The sequence below is a fragment of the Nuphar pumila genome, chromosome 4 (genome assembly GCF_984573655.1).
Source record: "Nuphar pumila chromosome 4, dmNupPumi1.hap1.1, whole genome shotgun sequence".
Taxonomy (NCBI): domain Eukaryota; kingdom Viridiplantae; phylum Streptophyta; class Magnoliopsida; order Nymphaeales; family Nymphaeaceae; genus Nuphar; species Nuphar pumila.
The window spans coordinates 4207816-4231143 of record NC_143252.1 but is presented as its reverse complement, the minus strand read 5'-3'; the positions used below and the strand labels follow the sequence as shown (position 1 = coordinate 4231143).

The 23328-nt window shown below is 36.7% G+C and overlaps 1 protein-coding gene across 2 annotated transcripts; it reads right to left on the bottom strand.

The window, feature by feature from the left end:
- Window positions 1-80: 80 nt before the first annotated feature.
- On the bottom strand, window positions 81-22778 carry LOC149839109 (acyl-CoA-binding domain-containing protein 6-like). 2 transcript variants are annotated; one of them, XM_090002283.1, is made up of 18 exons: window positions 22563-22778; window positions 22108-22178; window positions 19620-19683; window positions 19462-19533; window positions 18240-18428; window positions 18022-18099; window positions 7479-7589; window positions 7253-7319; window positions 7102-7163; window positions 6450-6589; window positions 5102-5228; window positions 4904-5018; window positions 2609-2697; window positions 1939-2022; window positions 1675-1860; window positions 1397-1573; window positions 1246-1305; window positions 81-595 (listed from the first exon to the last, which is right to left on the bottom strand). In XM_090002283.1, exons 1-18 carry the CDS (start codon window positions 22719-22721, stop codon window positions 413-415), a joined length of 2034 nt encoding a protein of 677 aa, XP_089858409.1. In that variant the 5' UTR covers window positions 22722-22778; the 3' UTR covers window positions 81-412. The 2 variants fall into 2 exon arrangements, with proteins under 2 accessions (XP_089858409.1, XP_089858410.1); XM_090002284.1 differs by having other exon boundaries at window positions 1397-1552.
- Window positions 22779-23328: the final 550 nt, after the last annotated feature.

Genomic DNA, 23328 nt, shown 5'->3' with positions numbered 1-23328 from the left:
CTTTTTTTATTTGATTATTGTGTGGGATTCAATTGCCTAAGAGACATGAATGTGCCATCTGAGCATCACATTGTACATAGTTGAGCGATAACAAAAACAAACATATATTAAATGCTCCTGTCACTCTGAAATATACCACCTGCCAGGTTCATCTAAATTATTTTTACAATATATTAAGAAATCAAAAGACAAATATCCCTACGATATTCCCACATATGCTTTGCTGTATCTGGAAAATGCAATCAAATTTTAAGACAAATGCTTCCGTCTTCTTTCACTGAAGACAACAAAAAGGGTTGGAGGGGGATAAAGAAACAAAAAGGTATGGTTACTCTTATTTCCCTTTTACATGAAAATCTAAAGTGAATACAAAAACACGTATATTTATAAAAAAAAGGGACCAAAAAAATAGTCAAGCATCGGACTTTTGATCGGGAGTTCCTGCAAGCCATCCCCACATCCCACCGGAGCTATGCCTCTGTTTTTCATCCAAGACGGCCTGTTCAGATGCAACTTTCTGTCGACGAAGCAGTTCTACTTCCTTCTGCAATGTTTTCATGGATTGTAGCTTCTGCCATAACTCGGCCACATCAACCTGCTCAACCAAATGAGAGCTTAATAATCTGCGAGTCTTAAACCTTGCTCTCCTTCTCATAACTGGTACGTGTTGGCTGAAACATAAACTCTGGATTCTAGTCTTATTTTGGATTCTTGAAATCTAAAAGAGCCAGACTTTCCAATGTTTTCAGTATAGTAGTTTATTCAAACTATCGCAAAGCATTAGCTTCACATGCCTCACATTCTACGTAACGATATTACCTATGCCCAAAAATTATTTTAAAAAATGGAATGAATGGCAAACCCTTCAATGAACAGGCAATGCCTGAAAATTGCATAAGGTGAAGCAACCAAACGTTCTAATTTTCTAGTAACACTACCCTTTCTAGATACTCCTTTTTAATTGTGAAGCTTTGGAAACTCTTTGAAATTAAAATCAGGATGTTTATTTACTGTATACATCTAGCTTTTGAAAAAACAATCGATCATCTAGACTTTTTTTCCTGAACTATTGCCATGTAATATATGTTTCCACATATTCAGATTTGTTATCTATAAACTTTTATGTTTTCAGGTTTATTTGGGGATGCTTTTGCTTATACTGCAAGTAAATATAGATTCAGCTAACACATTCCATCACACACAACATATTAGGAAAAAACAAATCTAAATGCAATAAGTGCAAACCTCGAGCTTGAAACATCTTGACTGTTCAGCAGCAAGCTGACTACGAACAGATTGGAGTTCCTGCATAATGCAGCAAGGATCAGAATTAAGTTCCAATATTTGACTGATGTGTTCAATTTGTACAGCTTCACAGAAAAGCAAAATTTCTTGCCTGGGTAAGCTCTACATTGCGTGTCTCAGATTCTGCCATGTCTTGCCTCAGCTGGAGGGTCAACAACTGCTCCTTGGTTAGAGCTGCCTCTACACTTTCCTTCTCGGCCTTGAAGGTTGCAATGAGCCGCTCTCCAGTTTCCCCACTGCTAATATTCTGGAAGAAAACATATTTCAGCTAATGTGGAATTATCATTTGGAAGTAAGCCCAGTATGATTTGTTTATCAGCATCCATCCAACTGAAAAAAAAAAACATTATACACGAAACATCTTACTACCAGGGTGTCTAGTTCAGCATTGTCCATGACAATTTCTCTTATTTTTCCATCTTGAGTAGTTTCAAACTCGGATTCCACATCCCTTGTTGCGTTTGTTGTAGGAAGCAAAGGAGCAACGCTATCTGTTGCTGATGCATCTATCTTTGATGGTAATGTTGATTTATGGCTTGGTTTAAGAACATGAACCTAACAAAACAGAGGATACACGTTAAAATACCATTAAAAAGAGGTTTGCTATTAGAGGAATATTATCTCATGATTTACCTCATTGCTGTAACGCCCATTATATCCACCAAATGAAATAAGAATGTCTTCCCCGCTATAAGAGCTCACAGCCAAACTCAAACCCTTCAACACAATGAAATCCAGACATTGGCATCAACCAACAGGCAACAGGTGATGATTAGCAAACTGCATAAAGAAAGCTAAGGCTGCTATCAGGAAGAAGTAGCAGGACAATTTGTTTCAAAGGTTCAGGTGTCACTCGGACATTAGACAAATAAGATGGTGTTCCTTGTCATCATGAAAAAGAAAAAAAATTTACTTATTTGCAATTTGAAGATACTACTTTTCTAATGCTATTGGCTACAGTTACTAGAAATTTGTGAGACTCAAATTCTCCACAATGAGCATTACCAGAACTGGGAAGCTTTGGTTGTTGAAGTAAAGTAATTTGCCACGATCTGATTTTGGAATAAGACTATCATTTGAAAAAGATGCAGAAGGTGGCAATATCACATAGAAGAAATTCAGTCTTTTTCCTCTTTTTTATAGTCAACCTTGGGGAAAGCTTCTATAGGATATGAAAATTTTAGGCATGTTTTTGTTATTATAAGATACATGCATGGGTCTATTGGTTCCATGTCCCCTTAATTTTACTCCAACAATGATTCTATACAAAAAAGTACCACGCATCAGGGGCAATGGATCTTACCTCACTTGCAAGTGGGTAACGTCCTTCGACAGTAGTCACAACAGACCATGTGAGTGCAGACATGTTTAGAACAACCGTCTCTAAGGCCCCTGCAAAATTAACCACCCACAAGGTTATCATCAATTTCAGGAGATAAAGAGCAATAAACTATTGCAGATTTTGAGAGCAGTGTTCCAATGTGCTTTTGGTGCATCCACAACTGCATGAATAACAAAGCTACTTGGGCATATATACAAGAGGTGCATCCAGTGACCATGTTTATAGTAGCGTATGATGCAGATGCCCCTGTAAATCTCTATCTTGTATTTGTAAACACCCATATGTAGCACTTGAAAAGAATCAGAGGTACACCCACCAAATAAGATGAACCTCCAGATTGGGATCATGATATGCTTGACAGTACAAAGTGTATGCAAATTTCTGAAAGCTAAAGCTGCCAAGATGGAGAAATTGATGGAGATGTTTCAAATATTTGGGATCTATCATTCAAAAGTATGGAGAAATTGATGGAGATGTAAATCATAGGATAAAGGTTGGGTGGATGAAATGGAAAAGTGCAACTGGAATGTTGTGCTATCGTAGAATGCCATTGCGGTTGAAGGGAAAGTTTTATAGGACGACAATTAGGCCTGCTTTACTATATGGTACGGAATGTTGGGCTGCCAAGAGACATCATATTCAAAAAATGAGTGTAGTTGAGATGCGTATGCTTAGATGGATGTGTGGAAATACAATAAAAGATAAGATTCGAAACGAGGAGATACGTAAGAAGGTAGGTGTTGCGTCCATTGAAAATAAGATGAGAGAGAATCGTTTACGGTGGTTTGGACATATTCGGTGAAGGCCTAATGATACTCCAGTTAGAAGGATGGAGAAATGGGAAAATATATTAGTTAAAAGAGGTTGGGGTAGGCCTAAGAAGACTTGGATGGAGATGATAGGAAAGGATATGAATGCTTTGAACCTCACCGAGGACATGGCATTGGATATAAATGATTGGAGGAGAAGGATTCATGTGGAAGACCCAGAATGATTTTCTTTTTTGGTTCATATTGCCGACCCCAATTGTTTTGGGATGAAGGCATAGTTGTTGTTGTAAAGCTGCCAAGATGTCTGAAATAAAACCAGGGTCGTCACCAACATTTAACATAAGGTCTCATATCATATCCTCCAGTGACTCCATCTTATGCCACAGTTGTTTAGTTAGTCCAAAAAGTTACCCTCTTGTCAGGACAAGTTGAATCAATGAGTGGTACTAATCTGTTCTGGAGAGAATGCAACATGTTGCAAACAATTAGATATCCCTACACTCCTACAGCCTCACGGTTCCTAACCAAGAGGTCACCCAGTGCAATATGAATACATATACACATTCGACATATAGGTCAGCGACATAGTTTCTGAAACCAGGGGACTGCCAACACCATTCTCCAGCATTGTAAGTGAGTGTGTGCACGTGTGACACAGACACCCAATGTCACAGATTTCACATCAATCATGTATAGACATAGGGGGGGGGGGCAGAACTGGGCTGTAGCCTAGTCCTGCCTCCCGGCCCAGTTAAAAATAAATAAATAAATTTAAAAGCCCAGCCCTGATTCCATATGAAATAGATTTTTATCCATTTTTGTAGCCCAGCCCAGTCCTAGCCCAGCCCTGACTGCAGCAAATAGTTTGATTTGTCCATATGAAATAGATTTTTATTAATAATTGTAGCCATTTTTTATTTTATCTCAAAAAATATATTTTCCGGTGGCTCTGCCCCCGAACCCCAGACTATCACACAATTTTTTTTTGCTACACCCCTGTTTGCACCCCCCCCCCCCCCCCCCCCCTCACATGAATCCTAGCTACACCCCTGTGTATAGATACTAACTCCAAAAAAGAAATGCTTCAACTTTCCCTTGGAAATGGAATCTTCATAAATAGTAGAAAAGCATTTAGCATGTTACAACCCCTTTAAATTAAGTGAATTTAATGCAACCGTAGAGTAACATATGACTCCTTCAAGCTAAACAGCATAGTATCATGTCTTATTTAGTTATTTATAAAAATGCAACTGCCCAGTATGATTCTATTGTAAATTCAACAAGGATATTTTTCTTGAATTGTAAATAATCACATTAGGAATTATAAACTTGGTTGCACCATTTAACAGAAAGAACCATCAAGATATTTCAGGCAGCTACTTAGCACAGCCAGGGTGTGGATGTGGTTTGATTGCCAGCAGATAAAAGCACTGAGAAAGAACTGACTAACTACCAAAAGCCTAAATGGTCAAGTTCAAAGACATACCACTCCGATTATCTCCTCCGCCAACTATAAACCAATTTTCTCCTACAGTTACACCTGCATGCCCAGCTCTGGGAGTTGGGATAGTACCTTGTACTGCTGGCCTTGACCATTCCATCTGCAACAAAACCAGTATCAATAAGTTTTTCTTCTACAGATCCCTTAGTATGAATCATGGCTGGTCAAGCAAATGGCCCATACACTCTGCAGGTCAAGAACATGCAAATCATTGAAGCATGTAGCATGTGAACCACCACCAAATATCAATAAGTAACGCTCTGCATGCACAGCAGCAGTGTGATCTGACCTTGGTGAAGGAGGAACCCCGCTACAAATAAAGAATTACAGAATTTTGAATTATTCCATCTGCATGTATAAAAGTATTCATAACAACTAGTGTACATAAAAATCCTACAATATGGCTTAGTAGGCAATAACAATGCACCTTTGGCATTAAGCATGCAATGTAGGTGGCTGGCACATGCAAAGAATGGACTTGATGACTGAATATTTACGTGGTATTTCATGTTTCTGTAATCTTGTTGTTGCTTTTGTGAAGCTATGCATGCCAAATCACCCTCCTAAAAGAAGGTTCTTATTAAAGAGTAAAGGTGATGGGCTTTTCAAAGTTTAAAAAATAAAATTTATGTGTGAGCTTGTGATATATTTAAAGAGTCCAACATTAGTGCATGTGTGTGTGTGTGTGCGTGAGAGGGAGAGGGAGTACAATCCAGCTGTTTTTCATTAAGAATTAATCTAAGAGTAAATGAAAAGATCTGTATTCATTATATTCCCACAAAGCTTCAAAAAGAAAAAACAGGATACTAACACCATTTAAATTTGTTTTTAGTGTACATCAAATTCGCATTAGACTCCCTTCGCCGACTTTATTGTATGCATGTATCCTGTTACTAATGTGCATGGCTTATATTGGACCAGTTTACCACATCAATGTATTGCCCTGAATGGAGTCACTAAGTGAATTTTTCTGCATTTGTAATGAAATAAAAAAGTTCCAAATAGGCTCTGTTATGCCTCTTCCTAATCCTAAATGGAATGTAACGATGCAGAGATCCAACTGTATCTATTTACATACATTTGAATGACCCCTTCTCATAACATAATGAAAATGTATATAAACCCTATTCCTTTCTGGCTGAGTTAAGAAACTTCTTAGCATCCAATCTAAGTAGTGTGGCATGTGTATGTGCGTGCCTTTTCCAGTACAGCTCTGGCATCAGTTATGCCAAAATCTTGTCGCTGTTGGGAATCACTTCACCACAAAATGCTCTTAAAATAAGAGGAAGGAAGCTTTTTCACTTATTTAGCACAATTCCAGCACTGGTGAAGCCAGAGACCAATATGGGTGGCATTCTCCAAAGCCCTACACTGCAGATGCTCGAGCAATGACAGTAAAGGGGGAGGGAAGTCTAGTACTGGTCCATCCAGAATCATGCAAAACTGACACATATAAATATATAAAGGATCTCTAGAAAATTAGCAGAAGCCAGAAATCATTTGTGTCTAAATAATCTGTGAATAAACTTACACAGCATCTACTTCGTCCCAGGTCATTGTTTCTAAATCAAGAATGTGCAGATCATTTAGAAGAGACCTCTTATGATCCTCACCACCAAACATGACCAAGCTTGATCCTACAAGGGTAACAGACTGACCTCCACGGGAAACCTGGGAGGAAGACATAGAACATTAGAAGATAAAAACTTAAACAAACATGTTGAAAGGAAAAGAATATCAAACAACATTCTTCATTTTAAAGGATGTCTCACTTGGTCAACAACTATGATAGTGTCAGAGCATGATACTGCATAGCAAGTTAGATGCCCCTTTTAAAGGAAAAGAATTGAACAAGAGAAAAAAAAATGAGTCCTAAACAGAGATCACAGAAAGGAAAATTTGGGTTTCCTGGTGCAAACAATTTCTGAAAATTTGAAAATCAAGGAATTTCAGTTGAACAATTTGTGTGGCAATTTGTTTACACCTGGAGTATTAAGGGAAAGGCCATTAACATCAACTCTGCACAGCATAAAATCCTTTTGTCTTCTGAATCAAACACAACAAACGTTGTTTTTTCAAAAATATCACTTATTCACTTGGTTTTTTACAGAATTCCTTGTTAAACTAGCCTGAAATTTTGATAACATATTTGCATATTATCTAGGCTACATTCCCTTACATACCGGAGGCTTCCCATATGTCTTCAAGAATGACCAGGTAGATGTTTGCAAATCGAATTCCTTCACTGCCATGAAAAAATAAAAACCAAGCTGAGAGGAAGTTATTTGAAAGTATTTGTGAAACAAAAAGAAATTAATATGGATGGACTGCTACCTATTATAGCTTCAGAAGGATCTTTACTGTGCCCAGCTACAGAAAGAAGTTTATTCCCCCATGCTATCTTCAGGGGAAAAATTTTCAAAATATTAACCATTCCAAACCAAAGTGGGAATATACATTAGAAGAAATCAGAACAGCTCTCAGTGGTGACTGATCAAATTAATTGCCTGAGAAATAAACGGAAGAAGGTTCCCAGAGAAGAATTATTCCTATTACATACCAAAGAGTGACCTGCACAAGGAGCTAAGGGCACTGGAGATGGAAATTCTTGCGATTCTGTTGCCACCTTAGGCTCAACCTTGGACCATGTCAATGTTTTCAAGTCGAGAACCTGTCACAGCTTGATAGGAACTTAGCACATAAGAACTATAATCTCCAAATTTGGTCAGATAACACGCTTTGCAAAACAGAGTACATAACAAGCAAATTTAACGGAAGATGTTTCAGCCATAGGCTTAGTTGTCAAAAGCGCTAGTCGGAGCCTAGGCGGAAGACACCTAAAAGGACTAGGCGGGGGCCTAGGCGGGACCAAAAACATAAAACATCAATAAAAACAAAACTATTATAATAAATGGTTAAATTTAATAACAAACATATGATTGTAACTATGGATGAAGTGTGTAATTAAGTGTAACATGTCACAAAATTCATGAAATTGCATAATATTGAACATACACCAAAACTTGAGGCACACCATCCGATTCCTCTATATATATACATACATACATATAGATAGATAGAGAGAGAGAATGGGGATTATCCTGCCCTTGTTTCGTTAGGTCACTATTAGGACCCTCCAAAATCATAGTTTTTGGATGTTTTATACTCGCCTGTTAGATGTGTTTATGAATGTTGTTGAATGGAGAACATGTAATTGATTAAGCATCTTTATGCTCAGATGTGTATTTTAAAGAGGTAAAAAAAAACATCGGTTGATATCTTACTAAAATTTTATGATAAAATGTTCGTATTTTTTACATCAAATCAATTTGAAACAAAGCTTATTTCTCAATAAATAAGTATTGATAAACATATCTAATGGTTTAAATTAAGCATAAAACACCTGAAACTTTGATATTTGGAGGGTCTTAATGGTGACATAAAGAAAAGGAGGATAGGATGAACCCCATTCTTTTATATATAGAGAGAGAGATAACTGAAAAAACAGATTTTATATATGTTTTTGACACAAAAACATATAAATACATGTAAACAACAAAAATAAAAAAAGATAAAAAAGAGAAAAAAAGAGAAAAGGGAAGAAAAAAAAGAAGGGAGTGGAGGGGCGAGAGGAGGAAGAAAAAAAATAAGGAAAAAGGAAGAAGAGGAACAATAAGAGAAGTTGGAGGCATAGTTTGAAAACTCATCAGGTCAACCCGGTGATTCGGTTGTCTCGGCTCGAATCGTTCAAGTATTGGGCCAAAATCTAGTATAACTTGCTTGTGTACAAAACTCGGTCGAGTCATGGCCAAGTCAGTCGAGTTTTAGCATGACTCGGCCGTGTATGCCCATGACTCAGCCGAGTCATGCATATATGATACATTTTATATATAATTACATATATTATATGAAATATAATATAAATATTATGTATATTATATATAAATATATGGTTATACATTAAAATATTATACATTAAAATATTATAACAAATTGTTAGGAAATGACTTTGAATACAATAGGTTCAAGAATGAACCAATAAACATACACATGAAGTGCGAATACACACACCCACTAAGGGGTAACCGAATGCACATAAAGTGCCAACACACAAACCCACGAAGGGGCAAAGCCACAAAGGCTAAAAAATAATGATCTTCATTATTGGTGGGAGGTAAAACCCCAAAACCACACATTGAGAAGGGGGGAGACCCCTTTATATACAAGAGGAGAAAGGGAGATTGAGGGGGCCATTGGGGCTCCCACTAGGTAGTCGTTGGGGAGCCCCAACGGTCATATTTGTGACCGTTGGGCACCCCAACGACTACACAAGTGGGCCCCCCAATGGTCCCATGTGATACATTTAATAAAAGAAAAATAAAGAAATAAAAAATAAGAAAATAGGAAAAGAGAAAAAATAAACTCCGTCTGTGTATAACTATTTAGTTATACACTGTCGGTCCCAAGCCCGGATAAAGGAGGAGGGTTGCGGTAGGCTGGTGACAGCCAGCATAAAAATTTAGTCATACCCTATGAATATGAACCAATATGAGAATTTCGTTGGGGCGTTCCCTACTGAGCGACGCACTATACTCTATAGGCCCGAAGGCAGTGATAAATGGGCAAGGGTTGCTAGGTCGTCGCCCAGAAGCGACGCGTCACACCGGTGCCCGGGTGTGGTGTCAAATAGGCAAGGGTTCCCTCACTTTGTTGGACGGGTGGGGTAAAGAAGTTAGTCAAAGACCATAAAATTAGGTTAGCCACTTGGAACATAGGGTCTTTAACTGGTAAGTTGGTAGAGTTAGTAGATGTTAAGTGTAGGAGAAAGATTGATATTTTATGTTTACAAAAGACCAAATGGGTAGGTAAGAAAGCAAAAGTGATAGAACCTTGGGGATATAAGATTTGGTATACAAGAATAAATAAGAATAGGAATGGAGTAGGGATTGTTATTAGTCGTGAGTTTATAAATAATGTAGTTGAGGTCCGTAGGAAGGGTGATAGGATTTTACTTATTAAATTAGTATTAGGTATGGATATTATTAATATTATTAGTGTTTATGCACCTCAAGTAGGTTTAGATGATTCCATTAAGCATCAATTTTGGGAAGATTTAGATGGAGTAGTACAAGGGATATCTTATGGAGAAAAGCTTTTCATCGGCGGTAACCTTAATGGACATGTAGGCATTAGTAGGGATGGATTTGAGAGTATCCATGGAGGCTATGGTATAGGAGAAAGAAACGAAAGTGGAAAAAGGATTTTAGATTTTGGTTTGTCCTATGATATGATCTTAGCAAACACTTGGTTTAGGAAGAGGGAGTCTCACCTAGTAACATTTAAAAGTGGGGTTAATAGGAGTCAGATAGATTTTTTCCTACTTAGAAAGAGAGATAGGGGTTGTTGCATCAATTGTAAAGTTATACCGGGAGAAAGTGTAGCTACACAACATAGAGTCTTAATTTTAGATCTTAGAATTAGACAATGCCGCAAAAGGGATAGACATAATATAGATCCTAGAATTAAGTGGTGGGCACTGAAAGGAGCTAAACAATGAATGTTTGTAGAGCAGGTAGTTAAGGAAGTTGATTGGTGTCTCGAGGATGATTCAGAATCAATGTGGAATAAGATAGCGGGTGACATGAGAAAAGTGGCTAAGGAGGTATTGGGTGAATCTAAAGGCGATGCACCGCTAGGTAAGGATACATCATGGTGGAACGAGGATGTCAAATTAGCTATTAAGGTTAAAAGAGTGTTATAGAAATCTAAGAGTCGCGATAATGAGAATTTGGAGAAGTATATGATAGTAAAGAAGGAAGCTAAAAAAGTAGTTTGAAACGCGAGGGATAAAGTATATAAGGAGGTTTATGACAAGTTGGATACCAAAGAGGGCGAGAAGGATATTTATAGGCTTGCAAAGATAGATATAGGAAATCGAAGGATCTGGGTATGGTTAGATGTATCAAAAATGAAACGCAAAGGGTTTTAGTCAAAGATGAGGAGATTAAGGAGAGATGGAAAGATTATTTTGATAAGCTATTTAATGGAAGTCATGCTCAGGATCTTGGAGACATCTCCATTCCTTTTCATGAGATGAATCGTGACTTCATGCGCAAGATTCAAAAGAAAGAAATTGCAGAGGCTTTGAAGAAAATGAAATCAAGAAGGGCAGTTGGCCTAGATGGTATACCTATCGAGGCTTGAAAATGCTTGGGAGAAAAAGGTTTAGAATGGTTGACAAATCTTTTTAACAAGATTTGACTGACAAATAAGATGCCTAATGAGTGGAGGAAGAGTACTTTGGTGCCTCTATATAAGAATAAGGGTGATATACAAGATTGCACAAACTATCGTGGTATAAAACTCATGAGTCATACTATGAAACTTTGGGAGAGAGTGATTGAATCTAGGTTGAGGAAGGTTGTCATGATATCGGAGAATCAATTTGGTTTTATGCCTGGAAGATAAACTATGGAAGCTATACATCTTCTTAGACAACTTATTGAGAGATATAGAGAGAGGAACAAAGATTTGCATATGGTTTTTATTGATTTGGAGAAGGCATACGATAGAGTACCTAGGGACATTCTCTGGTGGACAATGATGAAGAAAGGTGTTTCTGTCAAGCAGTGTTGTGAGAGGCGTACGCCTCAGTACCTGAAGTGTACGCCTCATCAACCTCCGACCAGTTGTGACCACCGACCACCAGAGTTGCTGTGCTGCAGCTGCTGCTCAGTCTTCTCCGACCACCGGACGACCGGCATATCCCTCGCTTCCGTACCAGCTGGGCGCGTGGTCCTTCTCTTAGTGCCTCCCCTCCCACCGCTTCACTTCCATTCCAGTTGTGAGAGGCGTACGCAGGCGAAGCGCAGGCTCAACGCCTCGCTTCGCCTCATCGCATTTAACAACCTTGCTCTCAAGTACATTAGTATAATTAAAGATATGTATAAAGGAGTAGTAACCAATGTTCGCACTTGTGGAGGGGTGACAACCAATTTTCCTATAACGGTTGGGTTACATCAAGGATTTGCTTTAAGCCCTTTCCTATTTGCTATAGTGATGGATCAGCTTACGAGATCAATTCAAGAAAATGTGCCGTGGTGTATGTTGTTTGTTGATGATATTGTTTTGATTGATGAGTCTAGATCTGGGGTTAATGCTAAGTTAGAATTATGGAGACAGACATTGGAAGCAAGAAGTTTTAAGTTGAGTAAGAGTAAGACAAAATATATGGAATATCGGTTTAGTAAGCAACGAAATAGTGATGGGAGTGTAGTGAAGCTTGGTGAGCAAGAAATACCGGTGGATGATTGTTTCAAATATTTGGGATCTATCATTCAAGAGTATGGAGAATTTGATGGAGATGTAAATCATAGGATAAAGGTTGGGTGGATGAAATGGAAAAGTGCAACTGGAGTGTTGTGTGACCGCAGAATGCCATTGCGGTTGAAGGGAAAGTTTTATAGGACGACTATTAGGCCTGCTTTACTATATGGTACAGAATGTTGGGCTGCCAAGAGACATCATATTCAAAAAATGAGTGTAGCCGAGATGCGTATGCTTAGATGGATGTGTGAAAATACAATAAAAGATAAGATTCGGAACGAGGAGATACGTAAGAAGGTAGGCGTTGCACCCTTTAAAAATAAGATGAGAGAGAATCGTTTATGATGGTTTGGACATATTCGGCGAAGGCCTAATGATGCTCCAATTAGAAGGATGGAGAAATGGGAAAATATATTAGTTAAAAGAGGTCGGGATAGGCCTAGGAAGACTTAGATGGAGATGATAGGAAAGGATATGAATGCTTTGAACCTCACCGAGGACATGGCATTGGATAGAAATGATTGGAGGAGAAGGATTCTTGTGGAAGACCCAGAATGATTTTCTTTTTTGGTTCATATCGCCGACCCCAATTGTTTTGGGATGAAGGCGTAGTTGTTGTTGTAGGAAAAGAGAAAAATACATGATGAAAAGACCAAAATACCCCTATCGGGTATTTTGGATACAATATATATATATATATATATGATACATGATTATCTTTTAACACCTTCTCTCAAACTTTGCGAGGGGGAACGAAAAGTTTGAATACAATGGCAAGAAGTCTCAGTCTTCAATAAAAGGCGCCATCTTCACAGAAGATTGGTGAAGTTAGCAAATGACTTCTTCCAATTGTTCTTGCCAATAAGCTCCTTTAGAAAAATAGAATTATGCTTTCATCTTGCCTTGAAGGTCCTGAAACAAACAAAACAGAAAGCTCAAAGTATACGAGAAAGCATTTTAAAACAAGAATCTTCAATTCATAATCATATGATGTATTGTGCATTAAATGATTCACATAAGCTTTGAAAAACAAAACATTGAATGCAAAATTGAGTCATACAATACTTGGATATAAGGAAAGAAAAAATTCCAATAAATGCTCAAGAATAATAGTCATTACAAGCATATGCGACATCATATAATGAAATAAATCGACACTAAGGTAAGTCATTATATGACGATTTTTCAAAGACATATTAGGAAATGCTTAAAAAGAAAGCCTTATAAAGAAAGGTATAAACCTTACACCGGAACATAGTTTTAGAAATCATATGCAAGTCCACTGATAGGACAAAGATATATCTTTTAGTCACAAAATAACACATGCACATACGAATTGTGCAATATTATGCATATTTCCATATGTCAGAAAATATATAATTCAATTAATATCAACATATCTTAACATCCAATTAAGTAGGATAATATCAACATTCTTAACATCCTAAGAGTCAAGAATCAATATCATTTGAGTAGAGAACTTCACATATTAAGAGATGAAATTTTTGACAATAAAAACTTAATAAACAAATACCAATAAGGCAAAAGCAAGAGATTACATAATCTAAAAACATATTGATAATCATTTTTGCCCAAAAAATTCCATTGATCATACAATTTATAAGTGAAGTCCCTTTGAAAACACACATATATCTTTATAAAAGGTTTTTCACTACAAACAATCCCCTCTTTAGACCTCCAAAAATCTACAAATCAAGTGTATCAGCAACTAGACAAAGAGCATAAAAACATGCCACTAAAGGGCCAAAGACACACACGAAGGTGTGTATAAAACACCTCTTGTTTACATATAATAATACTTGAAATGAGTGTAGCAGCGACTATAACAAGAGAACAAATGCCAACATGGACTAAAATCACACATAAAAATGTGAATAAACGTTTCTTGTCTACATATAATGACACTCAAAATCAAGTATGTTCAGCTACTAGAACAAGAGTACAAAGTCAACCATGGGCTAAAACACACATAAAGGTGTGACAACACATCTCTTGTCTACATAAAGTGGCACTTGAAATGAATATATCAGCGACTAGAACAAGGACACAAAAGCCAACAATGGGCTAACATCACACACAATGGTGTGAAACAACAAGCCTTGTCTACATAAAATGACACTCAAGACAAGTTGTTCAGCTACTAGACCAAGACAACAAAAGCCACTAACGGGCTAAACAAATTACACACAAAAGTGTAAACCGCCAACTCTTGTCTACATATGGTGACACTTAGATAAGGGGAAAACAAAGGAGAAAACACTTGAAGAAGGAAAGCTTGAAATGAAAAATCAATTAAAGATCATCAAGTTTTCAATATACCTTGAAACACTATGGTTTCAAACTTTGAACATCCATCACAAGTATACATAATTAAGAGCATCTATAAAAAAATCAATGGCCAAAAACAAACGAGTGACACACTTATAATTAGAGATCACATAACAAGTCATTTAGAGTCAAACTAAAAGTTGACAATCTAAAATGACATAACACGAGGTGCCCATAACTCACCTCAAACATCTCTAATATAACAATAACAAGGCCAAAAAGGATTTATGCATCATATAATCAACTTGTGATGGACAAAATAAGTGTCATAAAAGGCAAAAAATACTCTTTCAAATACACAATGACATGTAAAGAAATCATCTTGGGATAATCAAGAGAAAAACGAAGCGCTTCACAAAGGAATCACAAGAACCATAATGATTCACAAAGAGAGCTTCAACACAATACCCAAAGAAAGGATATTCAAAATACTAGAAAAAAAAAATTATAAAATTGGGATTAAATCTCACACAACAAGCTTTAATATTCTTTGATTGTGATGAGATATGCAGAAACATACAAAGTGCTATAAGCACTTACAATGTCTTATAATGATCAAACAAAAGAGTCAATATCCAAGTCCATTAAGGGACAATGCACTCATAAGCCTTGAGAAAGGCTCTAAAATATAAAAGACTCAAAAAAACTTTCACAAAATGTGCACGAAGGCACTCACACAACACTTGAACAACTACGCACAAATGCGTAAAAATAGCAAACATGCATTAAGGCATGTGTTCCAATAAAAAGGAGAATGCTTGAATCTCTCAAGCTTTAATTATGCAATTATATGCTTAATAAGTGCAATTCAATGCAAGACAAAAGAGACCATATTACGGCCAACGTAGGCATCCTTTAAAAGAAGAGATACAATCAAGAGGTTTTGAAACCTTATGTGAAAAATACAAACAAACAAGTTTATAAAATTGCATCATTAGAAGAAAATCCAAACTAATGAAATCTTTTATACCAAAATATGCAGTAGACACTATGAAATAATGCATATCAAGATTCTATATAGTGTGAGAAGTTCTTTTTTAAAAAATCTTTCTTAATGAACACAATGGTTCATGCAACATATTTATCACAAAAAAATTCAAAATTCTTTAAATAAATCAAAAACATTGAAATACCTTTACAATCCTTCTTTTCACAAGAATCGCGGAATTCTCACAAATAGTTATCATTAACAAGGACCACTTAGGATTCATACAAAAGTGCACAACAAAGATTTAGATGTGAGAAATTCACATACAAGAATTATATCAAATTTTCACAAAAAATGCACTAAAAACCCATAAACAAGAGAGGACCTCAAAACAAATTAGGTTTCATATGAGAGTCAAGAGCATTAAGCAAAGACCGATAATTTAGTAAGAAAACATATAATTTTAGAAGTTAGCTTATAAGTCAATCATGGAACACCTATGCAAAAATCATCAATCTTACATAATTGAAGACAATTTTGAAAAACATCACTCTATAGAGGATTCTTCATAAATTACTATTATATGTGATGGGAAATCGATAGATGTGTAGAGAAGAATGTGAATTATCACAATTCTTCATAAACTAAAAGTTTCAACGCAATTTTCTTTAAGAGCTTTCTACACATATGCTTTCAAACAAAATATATGCAATTAATTCAAAGTATGAAAGTTATTTTATACAACAACAACAACAACTACGCCTTCATCCCAAAACAATTGGGGTCGACGATATGAACCAAAAAAGAAAATCATTCTGGGTCTTCCACATGAATCTTTCTCCTCCAATCATTTCTATCCAATGTCATGCCCTTGGTGAGGTTCAAAGCATTCCCATTAAAGTATGTCTTGAGCAACCATATATCTAGAAAATAACAAGTTCCCAATGAAATGTGATATACGAAAACAATAAGGGTTCAAATGAAGACCCAAATCACACAATCACTCAACATGCAACATAATGATAACGGAAACATATGCATATAAATGATCAAACAAATAGCTTTATGATTCATGCTACTTTCAAGAAACAAAATAATACATACCAAATGGCTTCAAAAAAAGAAAGAAGAGAAACAATGAATACTTCACCATTCTTTGAAGTTTCTTTGAGCGACACACTTTCCGATGCACCAAAAGACAACCCGATCATGACCTAGCTTTGATACTATGTTAGGAAATGACTTTGAATACAATAGGTTCAAGAATGAACCAATAAACATGCACATGAAGTGCGAATACACACACCCGCTAAGGGGTAACCGAATGCACATAAAGTGCCAACACACAAACCCACGAAGGGGCAAAGCCACAAAGGCTAAAAAATAATGATCTTCATTATTGGTGGGAGGTAAAACCCCAAAACCACACATTGAGAAGGGGGGGATACCCCTTTATATACCAGAGGAGAAAGGAAGATTGAGGGGGCCATTGGGGCTCCCACTAGGTAGTCGTTGGGGAGCCCCAACGGTCATATTTGTGATTGTTGGGCGCCCCAACGACTACACAAGTGGGGCCCCCAATGGTCCCATGTGATACATTTAATAAAAGAAAAATAAAGAAATAAAAAATAAAAAATAAGAAAATAGGAAAAGAGAAAATAAACCTAAGAGAAAAATACATGATGAAAAGACCAAAATATCCCTATCGGGTATTTTGGGTACAACATAAAAAATATACATATATATATACACGCATGTATATATATATATGATACATGATTATCTTTTAACATAAATATCATATAATGCATATTATATATAATATATTGATAACAAACTATAAAATATACAAAGTATATATATGTATATATATATATATATAATACATATTTTATATAAAATAAAACCTTAACATGACCTGGCCAAGTCACGAGTCACTCAAGGACGAGCCGAGTCACGAGTCACCGGATTTTAGGATGAGAGGAAGAAAAAAAGAAAATCAAAAGAAGAAGAAAATGAGAGAACAAAAAAAGAAAGCTTTTAGGACGAGAGGAAGAAAAAAAAAGAAAAAAGAAATAAAAGAGAAAGAAAAGAGATAAAAAAACAAAAAATTTATGACAACTATGTCCCTGCGGCTTAGGCGGGGACAACCTAAGCAGCCTAGATCGAAAAACATGGCCCTACCACCTAGACCCATAAGCCTAGGAGGTGGCCCTATGCCTAGCCCACCTAGGCGGCCTAGGCGCAACTTTTGACAACTAAAGCCATAGGGTAATCCATATTTCATACTATCCTCCACCTAGCACTTTCTAATGATTCCTATTGCTGACCAAACTATACTAAAATTTCATTAGTGTGCTGCCAAATTGAAAATTTGGATGGAGATTGCTTCAACCAGCAATTAGAAACCTTAACCACAAAAAACAATCAATAGAACAGACCGCTTTATACAAAAGTCTAGATGATGCATTATGGTACAGATCATTATGGAAAGGGATACCTGAAGATCGTTAAGATAACGGCCATTATGATTTCCACCAAAAATGTACATTTTGTCTTGGACTATAGCAGCTCCATGCTGGAAAAAAAAACAGCAGGAAGAACTCAATAGGTATGACTACAAAACAATCTCATAGAATAAAACAGTGGCACAACCATAATTTAACAATGTGTGCATAACCATAATTTAACAATGTGTTGCTAGTTTTGAGTTCAGACCACATATCGAGCTTTTGGGCGTTGACCAGATATTGAGGGTGCAACCCATTTGTCATAAACCCCAACGGACCCAAATCCTTCCAAAACAACATCTTTATCCTGTGTCTCCAGAGCCCCATTTTCTACAGTAAAGATCTTTGGCTTTGCAACAGAGTTCCCATTTGACATGACTGGTTCTGTTCTTGGATTCTGCAGATCTCCACACGAGAAAAGATCAATGGAAAATAGGAATGCGTATAGAAAATAGAAGCAGCTAAAACAAGTTAATTTTAGAAATTATCAATTGAGCTTTGACTTGAAAAGATATTTTATCAGCAACCTATATGAATCATGTTACATTTTCAGAATCTACTAACTAATCGGATTTCATTAGAAAGAGATATTCAGTAGCTTAAAAACACAGTGCCTGAGCAAGTATGGCAGTGGAGAAGTTTCTATGCAGCAGGCATTATGGAAGCAAGTGCACTGCTCAGATTTCAAAATAATGACTTACAAATGGAGCTTAAGAAGATTGTATTTATATAAAACATAGAACCACACCAACAGCCTACAGAACAATGAAGTAGTGTTAGAGAAGAGGGCAAAAAGAAAAGCAGAAAAAGATAACATTTGCTGGAGCTCCTTGAGACGCCCTACATATGTTCACCATCAGGACAGGAAAAAGTAGAAATCGTAGAAAATCTTTCACACAAAAAAAATAAAAACATATGAGAAACATCAATAGAAATCATGCAAGGAGTTGTTGGCAAGGGTCTCCAACTCAATTATACAATATGATAAATGAGCACCCCTATGGGAGTGTTAGGGTACCAAAGGAGTCATTCATCAGGTATCTAAGTTTGTTCACTCAACTGAATTATACAATATTATAAATGAGCATCCCTATGGCAGCGCTAGGAAACTTTTTTCTCGGCCAAAACAAACCTACCGCATTAGACTGTAAACAAGTAAACATGAATGACAATGCCAATCATAGTAAACAAGGATCATAAAGAAACAACTCAGCATGAGGTTAAATGATGGCATCAACAACTTTACTATACTGTACCAAGATAGTTCTTCTCAGAGGAAGATAATGAGACTATCATGGAGAGAACACTTATGGAATAAATGAACACACAGGCACGTCAGTAGTGTAGTGCTTGCTAAGCAGTCATGGCAAATATAGTACGAAATATGGGGAAACAAATTTTAGAAAAACCACAAAGTCTTCAGAACTCACTTTCATTTCCACATCCACAACAGTCTCTATGACAAATTCAGGTACTCTTGAATACCAAGCAGGTTCTTCTTCCTACAGTAAAAAAGAGATCATATTGTCAACAGCTGTCTTAAATGAAGAAAATCTGGAAAGATGCATGAATTGTTGTTAATAACAACCTCCAGGATTTTTACAAAGAGGCGCATTGCTTCAGTTTGTGCCATGTTTCCAAGTCCTTGCCAGCTGTAAGGAAATTGTAATTTCTTAAAATACTCCAAAGAAGGATGTAACAAGAATGAGAAGGAGTGAAGAAACCATAAATTTTCACATACATACATGCATTGTGTGCATAAGATCGACAAAGAAAAACCTTAATTGGCAATTCTTGTGAAGGATCAACAGAAAATTTCCATAGGAAAGTTTACACAATAAAATTCAGAAACATATGTTAGACAAGAAAAAGAGAAAGAAAGAACTAAACAAAGATTCAATTCAATGCAAGAAGAGGAATTCTAAAAATGTAGCAAATGATAGTAGTTTTCCAAGCTCATAATACATGATATGTAATACTGTTTATAAAACTTCGCTGTTGAATGTGATACTAAAAGCTTTCCCCCAAAAAAGTATGACGCTAAAAGCTCCTTTAAAAATACCAACCAATAACACATGAAGATATAGGTGTGAAGTTTGTTAAGGAATAAAAAAATGATTCCCTGCCAATGATCAATTTTCTGGAGATACCAGCTCCTGTTAAAGTACATGCATATCTTGCCACCCAATGCAACCGCTGGAAATGTAATTAGCCAAGATAAACATGAGTGACAGTACAACCTTAAAGATTTCTGAAGTGCTCTAAAAAATTCTAAGATTAGAAGTGTTCCTTAAGATGGTGAATTTTGTCAGACAGAAATGCTAAGTTAGTGGTTAGAAATTATATTACAAAATTTAGAGGACAGATGATGCAGATTAGATGAGGCATGTCTGAAGCTCATGGTGACTTAAGACCAACAAATCCCATTTTTAACACATTTCCAATCAGCTAATCCTTCTTTTACATTGAGAGTAAATTGGAAAAAACATTTGATATGGTAAGCTAGGACCTTTCAAGTTTTCAACCAAAAAAGTGGATTTGGTTTCAAGAGAAGGGATGCATGCCTATTTAAAGGCAGCTGAATAAGGATTGCTTGTAATGAGAGATGAAAACTAACCCTAATGAGACAAGTGGACCCCCCACCCCACTGCTGCTACCATTCATCTCAACCTATGTCACACAGACACTTGACTTAGCCATGAATTTGTGTGGCCACAAGATGAGCCTGACAACAATAATTGACATGCCAATACACTTCCTGGATATGGTTAAAAACATGTCTCGGACACAATTAAGAATATGTTCATGACTTCCAGTATGTTCTAACAATTATACAACTCCGGAGTCAAATTGAAGTGTCTCATTTTTATTGTCATAATTAGCCATTAGCATGACATTCATATTAGTTAACATCTTGAAGCCTGAACTTTGCACCTTTTAGTTGCACACTAGAAATTTATATATATATATATATATATATATATATAGAGAGAGAGAGAGAGAGAGAGACTGTGTGTCTGACTATCCCATGACCAGCCACTATATCACAAAGCAGCATAATCCAGCTATATGGGAGTTAGAGAACTATGTCAAGGTATAGGCAGTAGACCCTTATGTCCAAGTGAGAGTTAATGGCTCACGTCCATGACAAAGAATTCCTGGGTAGTCATTTTTCGTTTAAAATAATTGGAGATATGTAAGATATGCAGTGAAGAATAATAGAATTACAATTGTAGGAGAATTGTTGGGTAGTCGTTTTCCTTTTAAAACAAGTGGATCATGAGACCCACCAGTCAACACTAGCTATGGCTTATAGAGCCACGAGGGAGAGTCACAACCCATTGAAATCCTCACCATACTAAAAGCAGAGAAGGAAAAAAAGAAAATGAAATCACCAAGTTGGCTATCGTGAAACTGTAAGCTGTGGAGTATGGAGACTCTGTTTGACCATATGGAGTTCGATTCTTTACATTTTTCCATCTAGTGTCTGCTAGATATCAAGAGAACCAGTTTCTGATCATGAAGTAGCAATTCACCACACCTCCTATGTTATAGGAACACACCATTTTGGCCGTGTGCCCCTGGGGACAGGACCAAACACGCTGACATGGACACTGATACGTACGAATATTATTGTAATATTTTTAGTACATTTTTATTATTTTTAATAAAATATGCTTTAACTATTAAAATGTCAAAAAAAATCCATGTCCTCGTCCTCGTGTCCTATTTTCCAAAAAAAAACTTCTGAACATGCGAGTCAAACCCACGTTGGGTGTCTGGTCGTACCCGTATCATTGTGACAAAGCACACCTCACACCATCACTTCATGGATTTTAAGCAACTTGGAAAATTTTAAAAAAAAAGGTCAAAAATAAAACACCAATTCATATGATTCTACTAGTTAATCATAATTAATTGTTCCACTTATAATCGAAGTTCACAGCTAACCACATCCAAACAACAAGTCATGCATTTGAAGAAACGCCCAAAGGCACATTAAAACACACGGACACAAAGACGTATAAAACCAAAAGCATAATTTCATGATTATGAATCTCCTTTCATAAACTAACCTCGTCCATTTGCTGCTCTCAATGGGACTCCATCCCTTTGGTTTAGGAATCGTGCAAGGCCCCACGGTAGCCTACAAGTACAAAATAAAAATGGAACTCAATTCCACATTTCTAACAACGCAAACCCTTGAAACACCAAAACCAATGCGAGATCCAGATCTGAGGATCCACGCGCCTCCAACTCAAGAACACCGCATAATTCAACAAAAAAATACTCCAAGTATCGACATTTCCCCCAGATCTCTCGCTTATCCAATTCATAGATCCAAGATCTCAACTAATTCCAGCAACACACGCGGATAAAAACGTCAGGAACCTTAGAAACCCGACGAATTCGCCGCGAATCTCAAGCAATCGGCCGCGACAAAGGAATCGACAGCGAATGAACGTCGGATCGGAGTAGAAATCCGGAGAAACGAATAGACAGCGAATGAATAGAGATCGTGATTGCTTACTTGCTGATAGAGACCGTAGAGCAAGAGGGCGACGTCGTTCTGGAAGCGGGAAATCGCAGAGGGCTTGCTCTGCGATCCGCCTCCGCCGCTGAAGCCCGCGTAGGCGGCGGCGGCGTAGAACCTCTCCGGGTAGGCGAGGCCAGAGTTCGCCATCGCCATTGCTTCCTCCCTCTCCTGCAGTCTGCAGAGATCAGCAATTGAGAGAGAGACAGGTCCGAGCGTGGCAACTCCCGCGATACGTGCCGTATTTATAATTATTAATAATTTATGTTAATATTAGATGGTTTACGAAAAACTTCACAACTCATGTGATATTTATTAAGGTGACTAGCATTTCAGTTATTACATTCATCTGACGTCTTTTTCGTTCATATTTCAAAGCCACGCTTGAACTTTGTTTAGCAAACAACAATGAGTAAAATGTCATCATTATAAAAAAAAATCAATAAAAGAAAATTGAGTTGAGTTGTTCTATCATGAATAGGGTTGGTAAACCAGCTGAACCAACCTAACGGCTCATTTCTTGTGTTGAGCCTAGCTAGGCTTGAGCTCATGAAAAGCCCGAGCTAAATGAGCTGAGCATGAGCAAACTCGTTTAAAAAAATATATTTTTAAATTTGAAAAATAATAGAATTTGTATCCTAAACCTATTAAGCTAAGCTCAATCTAGCTCATTTACAAAATAAATAATTGTTTCAAACTTCTAAGCAAAAGTCTTTAAAATTTTAAGCTCTAAACTAAGGTCATACACTTCAACCATTTTCAT